Source organism: Cynocephalus volans, chromosome 4, assembly GCF_027409185.1.
Source record: "Cynocephalus volans isolate mCynVol1 chromosome 4, mCynVol1.pri, whole genome shotgun sequence".
Classification (NCBI taxonomy): domain Eukaryota; kingdom Metazoa; phylum Chordata; class Mammalia; order Dermoptera; family Cynocephalidae; genus Cynocephalus; species Cynocephalus volans.
In genome coordinates this window covers 149,870,224-149,893,586 of record NC_084463.1, presented here as the reverse complement: position 1 = coordinate 149,893,586, position 23,363 = coordinate 149,870,224, and the positions used below count along the sequence as shown (strand labels likewise).

Sequence of the window (23,363 nt, the reverse complement as noted above, 5' to 3'; positions counted from 1 at the left end):
TCCATAAAAAGATTTAAACTTTATCTTCTCTCAAACCCTTTATGATACATACTAATTTCTTCCTTACCCAGTGGCCACTTATGTTATTGCCCCATTATCAAGAGTGGGTTTTGCATCCTTAAAAGCAAGGACTATGTCTTATTGTAAATTTTGTTTGTACTTTCATAATAAAAATAACACATATGATTATTAAGAGCCTAGTTTAATGTAGGTATCTTATAAGAAAGGGGGATGGAATTTATTGAGTTACATAGGTGGTGTATGACATGACATACATACTTTTTAACCTTTACAATATGATTATGAGTTACCTCTTGATATTCCACTTTTATAGATAATATATTAAAGATGAGAGAGATTGCTAGTATTTCCGAGCAAGTAAGACACAAATTCAGTCTCTTGAAACCAAAAATCCATTTCTCTCTCATTGCAAAATATTAACTTCATTAATTTGAAAGATATATTTTAAATGAACATTTATAGACACACTTTATTTATATGTCAGGCAGAAACTCCACTAAAATATGCTCAACAAGGAAAGAGTTTAGTGTCCATTATCTTGCTGACTGTATTCTTGACATCCTTATTTCTCAGACTGTAGATCAGGGGATTCAACATGGGGATCACCACTGTGTAAAACACAGAGGCCACTTTGACTGTGTGTCTGGAGTTTTTGGAGTTGGGCACACAGTAGAGGAAGAGGACGGTCCCGTGGAAGATGGTGATGGCGGTCAGGTGGGAGGCACAGGTGGAGAAGGCTTTGCAGCGCCCACTGGCTGAGCGCATCTTGAGGATGGTGACAACAATGGACACATAAGACGTGAGGATGATGAGCAGTGTGCTTATCTCATTAAAGGTGGCAAAAATGAAAAGAAGCAACTGGCTGATAAAAGTGTCAGAGCAAGAGAGGGACAGCAGTGAAGATATCTCACAGAAGAAGTGATTGATTATGTTGGAACCATGAAAAGATAAGTTTAGGGCATAGCACAGGAGTATCAAGGAACATGCCACTCCCCACGCATAGGATCCCACCACCAGCATGGCACAGAGTTTCTGGGACATGGCAACTGTATAGAGCAGAGGGTTAGAAATTGCCATAAAGCGGTCATATGCCATCACAGCTAACAACAGAGATTCAGTTACCACAAAGGTACAAATGAAAAAGAATTGTACTACACATCCTAAAAATGAAATGGTTCTGTCTTTTACCACTAGGTTCACCAGCATTTTGGGAGCAACAGTAGAGGAATAGCAGATATCCACAATCGAGAGGTGGCTGAGGAAAAAGTACATAGGGGTGTGCAGTTTGGGGTTAATTTTTATGATTACAATCATCCCAAGATTCCCTACCACAGTGACACTGTAAATGGCCAGAAAAATCAAGAAGAGAGGGACTTGGAGTTCTGGGGAATCTGAGAAGCCCAAGAGGGTAAACGTGACTCCAGTTCTATTTTTGTTTGACAGTAACATAGTTTCTGAAAAAGTTGGCCCTGAAAGCAAAAATATGAAGGAAAGTGAGGAAATAGGAAGCTTGGTTGACCACCCTCACCAAGCCTGGCAGATGAAGCACATATAGATCAGAATCTATGTGTTTACTGTCCAAGATACACTAAATGTCTGCAATTTTAAAACATCCTGCTACATTTTAATATTTCTTAGCATAGAATAGCTACAATTCCTGAATTAAATTTTCAGTTTTCAAATATAGGTTTTAACATTTCTAAAATATAGTAAAATGAAGTCAATGCTTTTATGGTCATTTTAAATCAAATCTTCACAGAGGACTTTTGACTTTCCTTAAACTTTATGAATTCATAAAAGATAAGCTTAACATAACATGAAGACTGATTATATCAGCCTTATATACAGTAATAAAAACCAGAGATTTCTAAATGAATGCATTTTTATGTGATATGTTCACAGTGACGTTAAATATAAACAGCCCTAACACTGAACCTTTGTGCCTGTATTGTTAACTCCATATAGCACCATATAGTATCTTTGTTTGTCTTTCTGACCCTGTAAATTTCACATCAAAATATATCATAACGTATCTTTTCAGAGTATGCTTCCCTACTGAGGTTGTTCCTTCCTCGGTGCTTTAGGAATAATAAAATTAGAAGAGTTTGTGAATATAATATAGTTTACTTCCTTTTCTCAGAGGTGATAAAACTGAAGCCAGAGTAACCTTGACTTTTACAAATGACAAGCAGATAAAGTGCAATCTACACATCTATCACTAGAGCTGTGATCCTCAGACTCCTAGCCATGCATCTCTTCCTCTACACAAAACCCTGATCCTGTTTTATGAATAATTATATTTCCAAAAAGTGAGCAAACTAGAGACTCCAAATCTATAGGAAATACTCCCATGGCGGGGTTTATTCCACAGAGATACCTTAGAAAGCAGCATCAGCATGAAACATATGAGAACGGGTTTTAGGAAATTTTTCTCATCATGGAACAGCTAACTGCAGTCAACACTATGGTTTAGAATCTTCCTTTGCCTAGGTCTCTCTGTCTGTCTGTCTGTCTCTGTCTCTGTCTCTTTCTCTTCCCTCTCCCTTCTAGGTACATAGGATATTCATTCTGTCCCTATATTACCTGTGAAGGACGATTAAAACTTGAGCTAGAGCTCCACTCTGAAGACATTTCTTGAGAAAACACTAACACAAAGTGTCTTTGTATTTCTCTAATCGGTGTCTAACACCTCTCAGATTCTACCATACCAGGAATCTCTTTTTCTGTCAATTCTGGCAAGATTAGGTCTGGTCACACAATCCAAGATATAGTTTCCAGATGGTCCATCAGTATAGATGTCAGATCATACACAATGGCCCTAACTGTTTCTGTGCATGTGAATTTGAGTATTAAAGAAAAACTCAAAAGATAATCCATCAAATAGCCAGACATTTGAATTATTGAATTTTTCTCTTGATGCTGTGTTTCATTTATGTAAGGCTTTAAAATTTTATTTTAAACTAATGTTATATTTACAGTAGTGGATCTTGTACCGAAAATGCTGTTATTACTATGCTGGTAAAAGTCACTGTATCTTTCAAACCGGAAATATGATAGCTAAAATCTGCCCTGTAGGTTTTATGTTTGTTTGTTTCAATTTCGTTGTTATTATTGCTCTCAGGGGTCACAATGTTTCCTGTTTTATAATCTTAATGAAAGCTTGTCTCTTTTACTTATTTTTTTTTAATTAGGGAGTCTATTTAATCCCAGTTTATTTCATTTTACTTAAATCCTTGTGTATTCTAACTTTATTACTCCTCCAACAATCAACAGAAGCAAGACAATACACACTCCCACATTCTCAGAGCTCTTCTATTCCCCCACCTCAGGTACCTGTTTTTTAGGGACTGCTGCTGAGAACCTTAGCTGATCCAGGCTCTCTAACACAGAGTTCTCAGAAAGAGTGAACTTTCTGCTCCTTATATGCTCATGTATATTTTCCTAGTTCCACTCTCTAGTTTTAAAAGGTAAGTTTCTCTTCATCCAAGTTATTCTCTAGACTGAAATTAGTGTCAATCTGTCTTTAGAATCTTAAAACATACCTGCTGATGGCAAATGTAGTACCTCTGTTGACTGGGAGTTATGCATTGTTCTTATATCTATAGTTATATCCTTGGTGGCATGAACTCTAGAGACTATTGCCCCACTCTCTTGACATCAGAAATAAATTAACTTAATCACTTTTAACTGATGTAATTCTTATATACCTGAAACCCTGGAGAAAAAAAGACAACTATAGCAGTATTGGGGGCATTTCAAGTAAAAAAAACAAATTGTATTTTAAAGTCACATTCACCAGCCCCAGATCACTCCCACACCCTCCTGTAATTATAAACATATATGTAAGTATGAGAATCAACATTATAAAATATGGATTGAGTGGCTATTATTTGCCAGTCATTGCCCTTTTCCTCCATACCACACACTCTGACCATATATTGAAGAAGTGTGAAGATCCAGCTTTCAGGTCATCATGACCCATTGAGAGTTAAGGCAAAAGAATTTAAAAAGTGAACATTCAATGGATGAATGATCTAATCCCTGTTAAATCTTTGTCCTACTACTCCTTTTCCTTACTGTCTCCTCTAACTATTCTGACCTCCTTGCTACTCCTTATGTCCTTTTTACTGGTGTTTTCTCTGACTGGGATTCTTTCCTGTAAGTAATTTTTCCCCAAATGCTCTTTTCAGTGAAATCTTCCATGAACACACTATGAGTATTGCCCTATAACTCACCTTTAGTGGTTAAATTATTTAACATGGTTAATTTTTTAAAAATCCTTATTTACTGCATTATTTACATATAGTTTGTTCCCTCTGATAGAATAAAAGTTATAGGGATGCAGGGATTTTTCATTGTTTTGATAACTAATATGTTCCAAGCTTTTAGATCAGTGATTAGCACAAAATAAGCATAATATGAATATTTATTAAGTGACAAATATATAACATGAATATTTATTGAGTGATACATATGACTTTCCATGTAACTGGGAATCGAGTCAACTCTACCAGAAGTATGGAAAGTTACAGAGTGGAGAGAAGGTAGATCACACACACACAAGGGAGGTCTGGATGTTTTTATAAGAAGTGATTATTTCAAGTTAAATATGTACAATTGTAATTAGTCAATTAAAATAAAATTAAAAAGTAGGCAATCAAAAGTAAACAAAATAAAAGAAATCTTCGATCTACTGGATTTCCTATGTTTATTGAGGTTCATTAGAATAAAAACACTTAATTTTCTAAATCAGGTAGAGCATGGTGAAATTACTTTTAAGTGAAAAACAATACCTCAGATATTTTTCTTTATAAAATCATAAAAGTAGCTTCACCAAAGTTTTATCACATTCGTTCATGAAGCAAACATGTTTCCAAACCAATTATATCCAAGGTTAGGCTATTGATATGTGAATAATACAGAAATAAATCACATTAAAACTTATCTTTCAAAAGATACATAATCGTCCTGTGGTAATAAACATCTCTGAGCATGAACAGCTTGAAGATTATATATTTTTTAATCAAAATAAAATAGCTGCAATTTTGTTAGCATTGCCTTCTCATACCACAACAAGGGAAAGGAAGTTGAGTACATAATAAGAATATATTCATTACTCATGTATTTGTCTACTATTCATTAAACAAATATTTATGACGGGTAACCCTGAGACAGTTATTATCTTAGGTAATGATGGATGGGTAAGAGAATGTCTCTTTGTTGATAAAATTTATATATATTTTTATTTTAACTTCTTATTATACATTCAACTTGGTTTTCATGACTCTGGACATGTTGCTCTCCCACCCTCTTTTCTCTTCTCCCCCTCCACATCATATCTGTTCACTTGTCATAAAAAGTTCAAGGCATTGTTGTGATTGTTGTGTCTTATCCCCCCATTTGTTTGTGTTTGTTTGTTTGTTTGTTTATTTTTACCTCCCACAAATAAGTGAAAATATGTTGCATTTCTCTTTCTGTGCCTGATTTGTTTCACTTAAAATAATTTTCTCTAAGTAAATCCATGTTGTGAATGCTAGTATGTCATTCTTTTTTATAGCCGAGTAGAATTCCATTGTGTAGATGTACCACATTTTTCATATCCACTCATCTGATGACAGACATTTGGGCTGGTTTCAACTGTTGGCTATTGTAAATAGCACTGCAATAAACACTGTAGTACAGGTATCCCTTCTGCATGATGATTTCCATTCCTCTGGGTATATTCCCAGCAGTGGGATAGCTGGTTCATATGGTAGATCTATCTGTAATTGTTTGAGGACCTCCATAACATTTTCCATAAAGGCTGCACCATTTTACAGTCCCACCAACAATGTATGAGAGTTCCTTTTTCTCCACAACCTCTCCAGCATTTATCGTTCTCAGTCTTTTGGATATTAGCCATCCTTAGTGGAGTAAGATGGTATATCAGAGTAGTCTTGGTTTGCATTTCCTGGATGCTGCGTGACATTGAGCATTTTTTCATGTGTCTGTTGGCCATTCTTATACCTTCCTTTGAGAAATGCCTATTCAGTTCTTAATACCATTTTTTAATTGGGTTATTTGTTTTTTTTGTTGTGAAGTTATATGAAATCCTTGTATATTCTGGATATTAATCCATTGTCATATGTATATTTTGCAAATATTTTCTTCCACTCTGTTGGTTGTCTTTTTTTCACTCTGTTGATTGTTTCTTTTGCTGTACAAAAGCTTTTTACTTTGATATAATCCCAGTTGTTTATTATTCCTTTGGTTGCCTGTCTTTTGGGGTCCTATTCATGAAGTCTGTACCCACTCCTACTTCCTGGAGAGTTTCCCTTATGTTTTCTTTAAGGAGTTTTATTGTTTCAGGATGTATATTTAGTTCTTTACTCCATTTTGACTTGATTTTTGTATACGGTGAGAGGTACAGTTCTTCATTCTATCCAGTTTCCCCAGCACCATTTGCTGAAGAGGCAGTCTCTTTCCGTTGTGTGTACTTGCTGCCTTTGTCAAAGGTCAGATGGCTGTAGGTGTATGGGTTGATTTCTGGGTTCCCTATTCTATTTCATTGATCTGTGTGTCTGTTTTTATAATAGTGCCATGCTGTTTTGGTTATTATAGCTTTGTAATATAGTTTGAAGTCACGAAGTTTTATACCTTAAACTTAATTTTTTTGCTCAGGATTTCTTTGGCAATGTGTGGTCTTTTGTTATTCCATTTAAATGTCTGGATAGTTTTTCTATTTCTGAGAAAAATGTCATTGGAATTTTGAAGAGGATTGCATTGAATCTGTAGATCCCTTTGGGTAATATAGACATTTTCATAATGTTAACTCTTCCAATCCAAGAGCACGGGATATCTTTCCATCTTCATGTGTCTTCTCTAATTTCTTTCAACTGTAATTTGTGTAGTTCTTATAGAGATATTTTACCTTTGTTAAGTTGAATCCCAGGTATTTTATTATTTGTGTGTGTGTGTTCATGTGCGTGTGCATGTGTGTGTGTGTTTGTGTGTGTGTGTGTGTGTGTGTGTGTGTGTGACTATTGTAAATGGCTTGCTTTCTGGATCTCTTTTACAGCCAGTTCATTGTTGGAGCATAAAAGCCCTATCTTTTTTTGCTTGTAGATTGTGTATCCTGCAACTGTACTAAATTTGATTATCAATTTTTAAATTGTTTACATTGTTTTTGTAGACATTTTAGGCTGTTCTGCATGAAAGATCATGCCATCTGCAAACATACTATTTGACTTCATCTTTTTCAATCGGGACACCCTTTATTTTTAATAGTAGAAGTTCTAAAATCGTGGTTTTCTAATTTCTTTCTTTTTCCTGCATTTATTTCTTCCGAACTTCCTCTCATTAACTGTTAGGTAGCCCTGGAATATAATTAATGTCATAGGAAAGATAAAACAAATGTTTGTTTCCTTGAATTTAAAATTTTCAGAGTATTGAGTTAATACACCAGTGACCTTTAATTCCAACCATTGTATTTTATTTTTTTCTTCTTTAGAATCTACATTTAAGCATATTTGATGCATTTAAAATAATTGCAGTCAATATTAACTGTTAATTTAAAATTGTCTAGCCATAAACCTGTGGGAGCCCCTTCATATTTTCTCCTAGGTCTCTTCTAGATGATTTGATTAGCTGTTGAGTTCATTTTAGCTTTCATAAATATAATCTGCCCAATGCTCATCTTGTATATTTGTTACCATAGAATCCAAATTAGCCATTTCTCCAAGAAGCACTAGTTCTGTTTGGAAGGAAGAAGGTTTTCTTTTAAAAGAAATTTGGAGAACAGAAATTTTCATTACTACTGAGTTATAATTTTTAGTGGTATGTGTTTCCAAAGAAAAACATTATTTCAAACTATATTTCTAATTCTACTTAAGATAATAAAAAAATTGTATTTCCCTTATCTTATTTCAGAGCTGTAACTCTTTTTTTCATATGCTGATAACCTTGGTTTCAATAATATTTAAGTGAATATTTTATTATCATTATTTATTTTAAGTTTTATTACATCCCACCAGAAACCTTGGGAAGACTGTATAAAACCTAGCTCTAGCTTGTCCCATCAAGAATTGAGGAAGTTGGGTTATTTATGTACCATCTACAGGGTATCATTGATTGAGACCGATTTCTGGAGGTAACTTCCTGGCAATTTCAAGTTGTCCTATGCATGTACTAAGCACACTCCTACTTCCAGGAAAAAAAGTCTCTAGATAGAAAGACAAGGATATTTTCATTAAAAAAAAAATCTGAAGAAATGAAATAGAATAAAAAATAAGAAGACAGAAGAAATTAATGGAGCAAATAACAAACATAAGAGAGAAGAGAGAAACAATTCCAAAATGGTTCTTTAAGAAAACAAACTTGTTTTTAGCTCCCACCAATAAGTGAGAACATGTGGTACTTCTCTTTCTGTGCCTGACTTGTTTCACTTAATATAATTCTCTCAAGGTCCATCCATGTTGTTGCAAATGGCAGTATTTCATTCGTTTTTATAGCTGAGGAGTTAAAAATAAACAAATAAATTCACACACACACACACACACACACACACACACACACACACACACACACACAAAACCCGGGGGGGGGGGAGACATAACAACTATAATCCCTTGAAGTTGATACGACAAGCAAACAGAAAGGACATTGTTGGGAGGGAGGGAGGAGAGGGAGGAGGGAGGGAGGTTTCGGTAATGGGCCACAATAATCAACCACATTGTATATCGACAAAATAAAATTAAGAAAAGAAAAAAGAAAAAAAACTTGATTGAAGTCTCATATATTCAATTAAGGGGGGAAAACAGAAATAAGGCAAAAATATACACTTTCAGCATTGAAAGAGAGAATTATTATAGACTCTGCTAATTTTAGAAGGAGAGTATTATGAAAAATATCCTGCCAACAACTTTGAAAACAAGTATGATGGATGAATTCTAAAAAAAAAAAAAAAAAGAATCAACAAAACAGACAATAATAAATTTACATCATAATTTTCCTACCAATATTAAAGAAAGTGAATTCATAATTGAAAACCTTTCTGTGTGATGAAAAACTTTTCTATTTTCCAGTGAACTCTAATATTATGCATAATTTTTCTCTAGATTGAATAAAAGGAGGCATTTCCAAGTTCATTTTAAGAGGCTAGTATACTTTGTATTTACTTATTTTATTGAAACATAATTGATTTACATAGGGGACTAAGTAACATAAAGAGCGTTGGTATTAATTTTTCCTCAAAGTTTTGGCATAATTTAACATTAATGCCATCTGTTCCTGGAATTTCCTTTTGTGAGACTGCTGATTACTGCTTCAATCTCATTGCTCATTACTGGTCTGTTCAGGTTTTCTATTTCTTCTTCATTCAGTCTTGGTAGTTAACATGTGTCCAGAAATTTATCCATTTTCTCCAGGTTTTCACATTTGTTGGTACATAGTTGTTTATAACAGTCTCTAATGATTCTTCATAATTCTGTGGTAACAGTTGTAATGTCTCCTGTTTCATTTCTTACTTTTGTTATTTGGGTCTTCTGCTTTCTTTTTTTAGTTAGCCTAGTTAAAAGTTTGTCTATTTTGTTTATCTTATCAAAAAACAACTTTATATTTTATTGGTCTTTTGTATCATTTTTAAGCTCTCTATTTCATTCAGTTCTATTTTGATCTTATTTATTTATTTCTGTCTACTAAATTTGGTATTGGATTTTTCTTGTTTTTCTAATTACTTGAAATGTAGTTTTAAGTTGTTTATTTGAATTTTTTCTATTCTTTTGATGTAAACATTTATTGCAATTAACTTTTCTCTTAGTATTGCTTTTTCAGTATGCCACAGGTTTTGGTATGGTGTGTCTTTATTTTCATTAGTTTCATGAAATTTTTAATTTCCTCTTTAGTTTCTCTGTGGATCCATAGGTCATTCAAGAGCAGGCTGTTTTATTACCACGTGTTTGTGCAGTTTCCAGAGTTTTGCTGGTTACTGATTTTTAGTTTTAATCTATTATGATCTGGAAAGATACTTCTTGTATCTTTTTTGTATCAATTTTATAAAAATTTTGAGACTTGATTTGTGACCTAACGTGTGGTCAATCCTGAAGAATGTTCCATGTGCTGAAAAGAATGTATATTCTGTACTTAACGGATGAAATATTCTGTAGTTATCTGCCAAGTCCAATCAGTCTAATGTGAGGTTTAAATTCTGTGTTCCTCTGTTGATTTAGAGCCAAGATGATTTGTCCAATGTTGAGAGAGGGGTGTTAAGATCCCCAGCTATTATCGTATTGGGACCTATCTCTTTCTTTAGGTCTAATTGGGTTTGCTTTATATATCTAGGTGTTCTAGTATTGGGTGTGTGTGTGTATATATATATGAGTGATGTGTCTTCTTGCTGTATAGATCACTTTATCCTGATATAATGGATCTTTAGCTCCTTTCATGGTTTTTGGTTTAAAGTTTATTTCATCAGATATAAGAATACGTAGTCCTGAAAAAATAAATAAATAAATCTATCCAATAAAAACTATACCAAACATTTTAATATGATGTATAAATGATTCTGTGTGAAATCAGGAAGTCAAGGATGCCCCCGTTTAGTAAGTTTTTCAACATTATATTGAAGTTCCTAGCTTAACCAAGGCAAGAAAAATAATAAATAATAATAATATAGGAAATCACACAAAAATACTGTATTTAAAGGGAGTATGTAACATACATGTTGATAATATAAAACAATATGCAAAATATCATAAAATTAATAAGAAATTTTAAAAGTAATATACAAAAATATCTCAATCACCCCTCAAAAAAAAAAAAAACTTTTCCGGAGTTGCTTACTGGATATCAAAACTTATTGATTATAGCTGTTTCCAATAATGAAACAAATAGAAACATTAATGCAGTCTAGATATCGACCAATACATATATGAAAACTGGCTATATGAAAAATTAAATACTATAGAGAAATTTTTCATGCAGTGACTTTTCAATAAATATTGTGGTGCCAACTATGTATTCATTCATTAACATACAAAATAAGTTTTTTGTCATAGCACAGCTAAAAGAAATTCCAGGTCTATCATAGAAATGACTGTGAAAAGACAATGTAAAATCTACAATACAAAGTAAAAGAAAATGAACATAACATGAAAGATAGAACAATGTAACAACTTAGGGCAATATGGCATGTAAAATTTGAGACTCTCCATTATTTTGGAGGAGAGAAATATTTCTTAAATAAGATATTAAAAGCACCTCACAGTATAAAGAAACAATTTGATGAATTGTGCTTCAAGAAAAAATAGAAAATCGTTGTACCTAAATAAATAATCATGACAGTGAAAAGACAAATCACAACCTGGAGAAAATTCAATACAAATATAACTAAATAAAATGTATACAGTAAGATTAACTTTATATGAATTTCAAATTGAGACAACATCAAAATTTATGCTCTCACAGCTATACTTAGAGGGTTTCAGCCGAATAGGAAAGATTTCTTTAATAACACAATCCCTACAATGGATTTTACTCCTACTGGTGTAGCTAGTCATAGTGACAAAGAAAGTTTTATGGGCAATTTGTGAAGTGCTGGTAATGTTCTATCTTTTCTCTCTCAGAGAAAGTATCATAGAAGATTATTACTGGAAAATACTTACCTAAATAGATGTCATATTTCATGATAAGAGACAGAATAACAGAGTGAGAGAGAGAGAGAGAGAGAGAGAGAGAGAGAGAAAGGGAAGTGTAATGTTTAATGGTAATATATTTACAGGCTCTAAGTGTTAGAATATGGACACCTTTAAGGGCCATTATTTAGCCTATTACATTCTGGGAGGAATATAAACACATTTTTATTTCTCATTGTTTTTCTCTTTTACATGCAGGTGAGGTTTAAAGCATACTCAATTTAATAATTACGTGTATATAAATTATCTGAAGATTTTTTTCTGAATAAATTTTAATGCATTATTAGAAGAAAAAATTAATAACCAACAATGCAATACATAAAGCATATTTTAAATACAACTAGGTATGTGTGTGTTACTGTGTGTTTATATGTGATTGCATGGAGTGAAAAAGTATTTTGGGTATAAATTAATGTTCTGACAGTCTCCTTCACATCCCCTTTAAGGCTGTAGATAAAGGGATTTAGCACAGGGATCACAATATTGTAAAACACGGTGCTTATTTTAATAAGAAGCCATGAGCTTTAGGAGTTGGGTACACAGTAGAGAAGGAGGAGAACACTGTGGAAAATAATGATGGCAATGAGATGTGAGGCACAGGAGGAGAAGGCTTTCTAAAGTCCCCCTACGGAAGGCATCTTGATGATAGTAACAACAATGAAGACATAGGAGGTGAGGGTGATCAGGAGGCTACAAGCCTCATTCAGTGTAGAAATGACTAACATCACCATCTGGATGAAATAAGTGTTAGAGAAGGACAAAGAGAGAATGGCAGAATATTCACAACAATAGTGCTTTATAATGTTATGTCCACAGTAGGATAGTTCCAAGAGAGAACATGTGAGTGTCAAGGAACAGAGTGCACCCCATATGTAATTTCCAGCCACCAGGACATCACAGAGCTTAGGAGACATAGGAACTGTGTAGAGCAGGGGGTTACAAACAGCCACAAACTGGGCATAGGCTATCACTGCTAACATGAACATTTCCACAGTCACAAATGTGCAGGCAAAGAAAAATTGTGTCATGCATCCTTTGAAGGGGATAGTTCTGTCTTTCACAACTAAGATTTCTAGTAGTTTGAGTGTGACTACACTGGAATAACAAAAATCCAAGAAGAACAGATGGACAAGGAAAAAGTACATGGGTGTCTGAAATTTGGGAATAACATTTACGACCACAATCATACCCAGGTTCCCCACCAAAGTGACCATGTAGATGGCCAAGAGCAGCAAGAACAGGGCTGCCAGGAGGTGTGGGAACTCTGCAAAGCCCAAGAGGACAAATTTCATTTCCCTCTCATTTCCCTTAGTCAGCATCATCATTCCTGTTGGAGGAAATCAGAGAGTTCATCCTGAGAAGCCAGATATAATTTTTGACATTCAAATTAAAACTTTATTTGAAATCAAATGAAGCCTTGAAGTTTACATTATGAAAACCACAATCGGACTTTAAGCAAGCAGATACTGGAAGTGTTACTCCTAATTTATGTGTAACTCATTTTTGGAGCATCAATATATTTGAGAGGTGTCAAAATAATTCTGAATGCCAAGAAAAAGTTTAATTTACTTCTAATAATGCATATTTTCATTATTGAGTGATTCTATGATCAACATTAATAAAATGTACTTTTTGATCACCTGTTTTCACAAGAAACTTACTTCTCCTATTGGTCTTCTCCTTATTAGTAAGTGATATGTTCATCTATTCAGGGGCTTAAACAATGGAGAAAAAATATTTATTATTCTGTAGCCTCCCACTAACATCTTTCAATAAAACACGTTGTTCAATTTTCAAAATAAATCTACTTCTTCAAGTGTCTGCTCTCTAAGCTGTTGGTCTTTAGCATTTAGTACAAAATAAATCTACTTTCTTATTTATTAACCTTTTATAAGTCAATATTCAACAATTTCTATTATAATTTTTTAAAATGTATAATCAGTTTATTTTGTTCTCCACCAAAACTTTATCTCATTCCAAACTATTGGAACTGTCCTATAGTTTTGTTTTATATTTATGACAGAAGTCCAACTCTTCACAAAATGTGGCATTTGCTTAATTCTCTGATGTCATCATTTTAAATTTAAAATATAATTAAAAATATTTTTAAATAAACGCTCATGTAATTCTCAAGTAGATCAAAAGACAGGACATTAGCATCACCTCTGAAGCCAATCACTAGCCCTTTCCTCCCACTCCCAGCAAGAAACAAAAGTATGACTATTATCATAATGATGCACTTGCTTTTTACATTGATTCACTGACTATGTCTCTAAACAACTACAAATTGATATTCACTCTTTGCAAACTTCAGGTGAAGGATATCATGCGGTATATATTCCATGTATAAGACTTTATATATGAGCATTGGAAATTTTTAGATTATTCATATTGTTTTATATATTTATAGTTTGTTCCATTTTGTTCCCTTTAATATTTTGTGGTATACATATTCCACATTTTTTCTTTAATTCAGTCTGCTATAATGGATATATGGGATGTTTCAGCTTTGAACATATATACCATTGTACTGTGCATAAGTACTCATTACAATGGGGTCTATACCTAGAAGTATTGTGCATTTAATTATTTCTCAATTTTTCAAAGTTGCTGTATCAATTTATACTCCTAATTGCAATGATTGAAAATTCTAAAGTTGTGATCCACTTCTTCACCATCACTTAGTATTATCAGACTTTATGGTCTTTACAAACTTGCTATATGTAGAATATTTTATTATAACTGTAACTTGGACATTTCCAATTATTGATGTAAGGCACATTTTAATATGTTACTTTTTTATTTACAAAATACTTTTATAAACCATTTTACCAACCTTATTTTAAATTATTTGTCTTTGTTCTTATTTATTTGAAAATTTCATGTATATTATGAATACTATGTCTTTATCAGGAATATACCATGAAAATATATGTGCATTTTGGCTTTAGCTTTTACTTACTTAAAGCCCTTTGATAAGAAGTTTGAATTTTAACTTAGTTAAATATACTACTTTTCTAATTATTTTGAAATTGTTTAAGATTATTTGTCTACTCCTGAGGTCAAAAAGCCACTCTTCTATATCTTATTCAAGGATGTTTATTCTTCTTTGTATTTTTCTCTCTGGGTCATTTGCAATTCATTTTCTGTGGATGACACAAGTTTAGGGTCTATGACAGATTGTTTTATTTGTTCATCATTACTACTTCTTTCTTCATCTTAGTCATGCTTCCCTGTAGACAGAGAGAGGATAATTCCAATGTGACTAGGTTTAAATAATGCCAAATGAGTGGAACTGTTGTAAACTACATCACAGAAGAAGCTTTACATGCCTCTGTGTGGTGTGAATTTTTTCTCCTTCAGCTTATACTTTCTGCCTGGGGATCAATACACCACCAGCAGAGAGTGTTCCTTCCCCAGGGGTCCTGGAATGAGAACATAAGGGAATTGGGATCATGATAATTTAGAAGGGTGATTTAAAATAGAGAAGTAAAAAGAAATATTTTCCATGTATAGTAAATGAAGTTAGGAACTTAAATGAAAGTCTCAACAGCACAGTAAACAGAGCTGTAGAGAGAAATAATTTACTGACAGATTTATCACAGGAGAAAAATAGAATAAAATGGAGTAATACAAAAAATGGAAAACCATATAAAGTAAGAGATATTGATGGGACAATGCTTGGACTAACATGCATTTAATTGGAGACTCAGAAGTAGATAGGAAAAAAAAAGATAAAGAAACAGCTATATATGAAGGGATAATTGTTGTAATGTTTTCTGAAATAAAGGAAAACATCATTACATTTTTATGCATGCATGATAGTAGAAAACTGTAGAAAACACAAAAAAATCAATAAGAAAAACATATTAAAAGGAGCAAAAATTATAAATGCAAGTTAACCCTCCAAGTGGCGATTTGACTGATAGTTAACTTCCAACCAAGAAAAATGGAAGATGAGATAGTGAAACGATATTTTCAGGGGATTGAAAAAAGATATCATCTATTGATGTCTACACTGAGCCAAAGTATCTTTCAAGAACTAAAATAAAGTTATACTATTTTTCTTAGAATATAGCTTGGAAGAATTTGTCTAAAAATTTGCACGTTAACATAGATTTGTAAAGATACATACCTCTAGAGTTTCTGACAGAGTTTCTTATGGAATTTAGGCAACAGGAAACTAATACACCATATTATTCATTTTATATACCAATTGCTTCACTGAACAATGTCTATTCAACATGAGTTTAAATTTTAAAAAATAAGATAAAATAGTAAGTGACAAGGGCACAGTGTCAGGGCTACATGCAAAATGATGCTGAGTATGTTATTTACAGAAACAATCAGACATCCAAAAATAGGAAAGCTAAGAGAAATTGAAGAAGCTCTATTTACTAATCATAATATGTTGGCGTATTGGAAATAGGATTGGGAATTTTGGAAGTTTTATGTTTTTAATAAATACATAATGAAACAAATTGTAGGTTGATTGGTATTGTTATTTTTCAAAGACCAAATAATCAACATGTTCAACCTTCCCATATAATTACATGATTTAAATTAATTGCATTCTAAATTAGGAGGAAGGCACTTTTTTTCAAATTGTGTGGCTTGTACCTCATTGCAAATTCCACTAAAAATTCTCTAGGGCTTGATTCCTCAAGGTCTTGCAGTTAGTTTTAAAATATACAACAATAGGGCCGAGCCTGTGGCGCACTCGGGAGGGTGCTGCGCTGGGAGCGCGGCAATGCTCCCAGCAGCCGCGGGTTCGGATCCTATATAGGAATGGCCGGTACACTCACTGGCTGAGTGCCGGTCACGAAAAAGAAAAAAAAAAAAAAAAAAAAAAAAAAAAAAAAAAAAAATAAAATAAAATAAAATAAAATATACAACAATATGCCTGAATATAGGTTCCAAGTCTCTCTTACTCTTTAAAGGGTTTCTATGCTGTCCATGATAATTTTTTATAATGAGAAAAAAATGTAATTTGCTTTGCACCTGCAGTGCCATATACTTTAAATGAAACTCTTGTTGACTAATTATAAAGGAGAACAACTTTCATAAAAATTTACATTTTTGAGAAATAATGTTCAAAAATTAAATCAAAGAAACCTTTAGTAAATAAGTCTACAAAGGATATCTGAATTCCTTGTTAGTCTAACAAGTGACTAATTAGCAGTGACTTGTAAATCTAAGTGCTATATTTTAATTCCGATGTGGTAAATTCTGAAGTGAGCTTAGTAGTAGTGCAGGGGTATACAAATAATTAAGTTGGAATAAGAATAAAGGGCAATGAATTCTATTTTGTTTACTTTAAGAAAGTTAATGTGGATTTTCCTTGGAAACTCATTTATGTACTGTAATAAGATTTAGTTACCACAGTGAATATTAAAGGGATTTAATTAATTATTTGTTCTCAAATTTTGACAATCTTTTAAGGGAAGACTGAAAAACTTATAAAACTGTAGATAAATATGCAAGACTTGGTATAACAATTGTCATTTTAAAACCATGTAGGTGGAAACATTCAGAGCAGTATAACTTTGAAGTCCAGATAAATCACCAAAGATTTCTGAAAGAGAGTTGCCTGGAATTTGTCATTAAAAGGTAAGAGTGCTTAGACTTTGATTCAGAAAAGGTCATTCAAGTTCGAAGAGATACTTTAATGAAGGTATTACATTATGAAATAACAAGTTTGTGCATGAAAGATTGAAAATGTTGGTTTGAGTGAAATAAAAGGAAAAGCAGTGAAGAGTCTGGATATGCAGTGATATTATTACTATGGAAATCCAGACAAGTGTTTAGATTTCAAGAGTATTGTAAGAAGGACATTTTGAAAAAATGTATAAGGATTTGACACAATGCTAAAATAGAATCTAAAAAATGTCAGTCTTGCAGGGTGAGAGAAGGCTGACTGAAGATCCACGGTTATCTCACAAGGTAGTGGGTGTTGGGGTGGGAAAAAATATAGCAGAATAGTTTGAAAATCTCTTTCATTTTCCTCTGACTGACTTTCTGACAGTGTGAAGCTGAGATTAAAAGAGAATCAGAAGGAAAAAAAGAAGGCCTGGGAAAAGAAAAGAGAAAATAAATATTTTGTGCTGATGGATTCAGATATTGGTGGAAATCTGAATCAAAGACAGATGGAAAACTTAGAAGGGAATTAGGAGAGAAAGCTTCTTTTATCATGCCTCTTATAATGGTTTCCACTTCCCTTTATCAATTTGCACAGTTACCTGCTTCCTGTAGGATATTTGTAGAAAAGCTAACCCTTTAAAATATTCATACAGGATTGGGAGTGACAGCTCAGCACCACTCTAAGAGAGAATACTTACTGGCACTATTGTCCCCTCATGTTTTGAAATATGAAGTAATAGCATAGAAACACACTGTTTAAATCCCCAGTGTCAGGCTCTGTTGAGTCATCTCAGTTGTAATCTGCCCTATTGCCGCGAACTAAGATGTGTTTCCTTGTTATTCTTTAATTTGTCATATTCTTCCTTCACAAGTAATAGAATTTTATGTGAAATTCAGATATAAGTTCATAATTATTTAATTATTAATAAGGGGCAGAAATACTGCAAGTATTTAGTGTGCACATATATATTTACAATCTGTAAAAGCACTTTATGTGATAATCACATTTCTACTTTTATGCAATAGGAAATGAGTTACAGATGGGTAAATAAAATATTCCATGTTCAAAAAGTAAGTTAGTGGCCAAAGAGAAATTCAAATGAGGCAGCAAAAATGCCAAAAAATAAAACATGAGTGCATATTTTGTATATCACTCGGTGGTACTTCTCATTGGGAGCCGTCTGCATCCCCTCATTCCTACTGTCTCATATCCGGCTGCTCAGGGTGAACTCTCTGATTTCCTCCAACAGGATCTGCAATGATGAATGAGGGAAATGAGAGTGCTGGAGCCACTTTTGTCCTCTTGGGCTTCTCAGAGTTCCCACACCTCCAGGCACCCCTCTTCCTGGTGTTCTTGGCCATCTACACTGTCACTGTGGTAGGGAACCTGGGTATGATCGGGATCATAAGGGTCAATCCCAAACTCCATACACCTATGTACTTCTTCCTTGGCCATCTTTCCTTTTTGGATTTTTTTTATTCCAGTGTAGTCACACCCAAACTACTAGAAATCTTAATTGTGAAAGACAGAACTATCTCCTTCAAAGGATGCTTAATACAATTTTTCTTTGCCTGCGCACTTGTGCTTGCAGAAATGCTCATGTTAGCAGTGATGGCCTATGACCGGTTTGTAGCTGTTTGTAACCCCCTGCTCTACACAGTCGCTATGTCTCCTAAGCTCTGTGCTCTCCTGGTAGCTGGAACTTACATATGGGGTGGACTCTGTTCCTTGACACTCACATGTTCTCTCCTGGAACTATCCTATTGTGGACATAACGTTATAAATCACTATGGCTGTGAATATTCTGCTGTTCTCTCTGTATCCTGCTCTGACACCTACTTCAGCCAGATGGTGATGTTAGTCATTTCTACATTCAGTGAAGTTTGTAGTCTCCTGATCATCTTCACTTCATATGTCTTCATTGTTGTCACTATCATCAGGATGCCTTCCACAGGTGGACTTCGGAGGAAAGCCTTCTCCACCTGTGCCTCCCACCTGACTGCCATCACCATTTTCCATGGGGACATCCTCCTTCTCTACTGTTTGCCCAACTCCAAAAGCTCAAGGCTCTTCGTTAAAGTAGCTACTGTGTTTTACTCCATTGTGATCCCTATGCTAAATCCTCTTATCTACAGCCTTAGAAATAAGGATGTGAAGGAGACCATCAGGAAGTTAATTCACACCAAACTGCTATCTCACTCAGTGTAATCTCACACATGCACAAACACAGATACAAACACACAGTACACACAAATACACGGTTCCTAGTTATTTTTTAAAATGTGCTTTATGCATTGCATAGATGGTTATTTATTCTTCCAATAATGGGATAAAATTGATTCAGTGTATCAGATAATATATATATATATATATCCATAATTACTAAATTTCACTATGTTTTAACTATCAGCTGTCAGTAAAAGGAAAAAAAAAAAAGAAGATTATGTTTATATTTCTTCCATAATGGAATAGGCTAAAATAATGGTCCTTAAAGGTTTCCATATTCTAATCTTCAAAACTGTAAGTTTTTTACCCTTGCATGCTGCCCTTCCCTTCTACTCACTCTCTCTCTCTGTCATTTGAATTATGACAACCATTTATATATGTATTTTTGAATAATAATCCTCTATGACTTCTTCCAAATAAGAAAAGAGAGAACATTTCAGCACTTTACGAATTACACATAAGCCCTTTTATGTTCACTGTGCTCACCCAGCACAAATTCACTGTGGGGATTGTGTTATTCAGAACATTTATCCTTTTGAGCTGCAACCTCTAAGTAGAGGTTCTGAAAGTAAAAATTTTAATTTTGCATCTATTTGAAATTTGTATAAATTGAATAATAGAGTATATATTACATTATGTCATATATGTGTTTAATTTTCTCCCCTACTGTGATTTGTTTTTTTTTACTGTCTCGATGTTGTATTTAGGTGCACAGTTTTTCTGATTTGTAGTGAAACACCACTCATCAAATTTTCCATTTATACAGTGCAATGTTTTTAATATTCTATTTAAGAAATATTTCTTTCCTCCAAAGTAAAGAAGATATAGTCTCACAATTTATGTGCTATATTGCCCCAAATTCTATACATTATCTGTCATTTATATTATACTTTACTTTCTTTTATTTTGTATTCTCAATTTTACTTTGTCTTTTTATATTGATTTCTACATTCATTTTTTATGATAATTTTAGAATCAATTTTTGGTGTAATATGAGATTAGGCCTATTTGGTATTTTAAATTACAAATGTATATTTGTCCCAACAATATTTATTAAATAGATACTCCATTATACACTTTTCTTCAGTTTTATAATTTTCATAAGTCAGTATTCATATACATATCAGTCAATGTCTAGGCTCTATGTATTATTCTACTTGCTTTATAGTCAGAAGCACATATAACTAATAAGTTTTGATATCCAGTAGGGCAACTCCTAAAAATTTGTTATTGTTCTTACAGTGTAATTAGGATATTTTTGGAAATTCACCTCTCCAATCAAAATTTAGCATAATACCTATTTGCATTAATGCTAGCATTGCAGTGAATTTATAAATATATTTAAAAAGAAGTAGTAAGTTTGCATCACCAAGTTTTCTAAACCATGAGCTTACTATGTCTTTTTCTCTTAATTTAGATTTAATTAAATTTTTATAATAAACATTTTATTGTATGCTTTTCTGTAAATATTTTTCACATATTTTATTAAATAAATAACAGAATGCATGACATTTTTTAATGCTATTTCTCAAGTCCATTGAAAACGTGGTAGATTTTAGTACAGTACATTTTCATATTTATTTTTCTTCTGTCAACTATAACAAAATCTCTGACTAATTTTATAATTTATTTGTACACTTTTTTTGTATTTTCAATATGTATATCACATACTCTGATTAAATACTGTCAATTTTTTCTTTCCAATGTTATTCCTTCTAATTATTTTTCTTGCTTTATTTAAATATCTAGAAACTTCAATATAATGTTAAATTATCTAGTAAATGTGGGCATCCTTGACTTTCTGATTTTACAGGAAAATCATTTTGATTTCATATTGAAAATGTTTGCTGTAGGTTTTTTGGGGATAGATTTCTCTTTTTTTCACATTAGTAAAATCATCTACATTGTTTTATTTTGACTTATTTTTGCCACATCACTATATTTGTTTCGTGGTGAGTGGATACAGAGCTGAAAACAGGGCTGATTCAGGCTGTGATAAATCTAGCAAAGCCTCCCCTGTACTGTGGGGAGCTTTGTCACACCTAAGAGTGTCTGAAATGACCCCCTTGGATCAGGCATTTATACTCATGACTAATCAGTGAAGTGGGCACGCTGGCTCAACGGTGAGGAGGCCAATTTTGAAGGAATTGACAGCTGGCGTGACAAGTTTTTCTTTAAAGGGGTTCTGTGATGTGAATCTTCAGAGACTCTCATACTTGCTGGTGAGAAGGCAAATTGTTATAATCAATTTAGAGAGTAATTTAGTAACCACCATCCAAAGAAAATGTAGTTTGTGACCCAGCAATATTACTTCTGATAATTCACACTGATATTTTGAAAAGCAATTGTGAATATATAAATGTGGATATCCTTGAAGCATTATTTTTTAATAACAAATGACTGGAGGCACTAAAATGCCACTTGATATGCATTTGGTAATAAACCATGGTATTTTGAAAAAAAATATACCATATACCCATTGAAATTTAGGGCATTATTTATATATACTTATTTATTTTTTATATTTAATATCTCCAAAATAGAATGTTGCAGAAAAATTGAGCAAGAACCACACAGTAGTAATTCAGATACCATTTATAGAAGAAGTAACTATGTATGTTGCTGTTATGGATGAGCATGTATGTGCACTTCTATTTCTTGATGACTCAAATAAACAAAGAAAGAAAGAGGTGGCAGTGGTTACCTTAGGTGGAAAAACTGATAGATTGAGGGTGAGTAGAATGTGGGAAACTTTTTTTTAAATTGTATTTTAAAACACATTAGATAAGTGTATTATCAAATCAAAGATCATTACATTTAATTCATCACAAACAATTTTAATGTAGAAATTGATGACTTAAAAAACTTGGTATTATATCACTTTATGACCAACATGGTATCTGAAATTTTATGATCACCAATTGTCTGTCTTCATCTCCTTATCTTTGTAGGCAGATAGATAGTTACACATATTTACATATATAGATGCTCTTACGAACAGATAATATGCAGATAAACTGTATATTAATATATTTGCACTTTGCATAATTAGATATTGAAATGTTTAGTGTGTATACTGTGGACTACATATAGCATATTATACTACAAATACCTGTATATTACTTCAGGAATCAGATTATATTGGACCTATAGGAAGTAGTCAGTCTACTTCTGGAAAGTTTTCATTATGCTATATTTTGTGGAGTGTTAAATGGGTTAAAAATATTTCAACCTAAAAAACCAACAGAGACATAGTCCAATGATAATAGGTTTATTGGGGAGTGCACAGAGGATTTGTCAATCTGGGATACGTGGGCTATGGACACTATAGGCTTATCCAAAGAGATTGACACAAAGAAATGCTTTTAAAGGCAAAGGGGAAATGTACACATCATTTGTTTTTAAACAAAGGGAACATTGATTACAGGGGCTTATCACAGGGGTTGACAGCAGTTTATTAATGAAGACAGTATGTGTCTAATAAGAAACAGGGAAGTGTTCTTGTGCATTTGGATATCTGTCCTTTTGATTCATGCAGCAAGCTCCAGTTTTAAAAGTCCTTGATAAAGGTCTTTCTTACAGACACATGTATGTGAGAACCATTTATCATAGGCATGTGTGTGAGGGCCCTCCCTTCTTAACCTCTTGGCTTTATTTTCTTGTTATAATTTGACACAAGTGACTATATTATGATTCTGTCAGCTTACACATTTCCCCCTTTGATTAACATTTCTCCCAAACTATCACTGATAAATCCTCTTGTAGTTAGGCTGAAATTGTCCTTCAGTGCCAGAATGATCCTTTCC

The 23,363-nt window shown here is 33.1% G+C and overlaps 3 protein-coding genes across 3 annotated transcripts; 1 reads left to right on the top strand and 2 right to left on the bottom strand.

The window, feature by feature from the left end:
- Window positions 1-528: 528 nt before the first annotated feature.
- Window positions 529-1,470, bottom strand: LOC134376534 (olfactory receptor 5D18-like). Its single transcript, XM_063095046.1, has one exon. It carries the CDS (start codon window positions 1,468-1,470, stop codon window positions 529-531), a length of 942 nt encoding a protein of 313 aa, XP_062951116.1.
- A 10,834-nt stretch (window positions 1,471-12,304) lies between these two features.
- On the bottom strand, window positions 12,305-13,012 carry LOC134376532 (olfactory receptor 1165-like). The gene has a single exon (XM_063095045.1). The coding sequence runs from the start codon at window positions 13,010-13,012 to the stop codon at window positions 12,305-12,307; it is 708 nt and encodes a 235-aa protein (XP_062951115.1).
- Window positions 13,013-18,560: 5,548 nt separating this feature from the next.
- On the top strand, window positions 18,561-19,539 carry LOC134376927 (olfactory receptor 1165-like). Its single transcript, XM_063095506.1, has one exon. The coding sequence runs from the start codon at window positions 18,589-18,591 to the stop codon at window positions 19,537-19,539; it is 951 nt and encodes a 316-aa protein (XP_062951576.1). The 5' UTR covers window positions 18,561-18,588.
- Window positions 19,540-23,363: the final 3,824 nt, after the last annotated feature.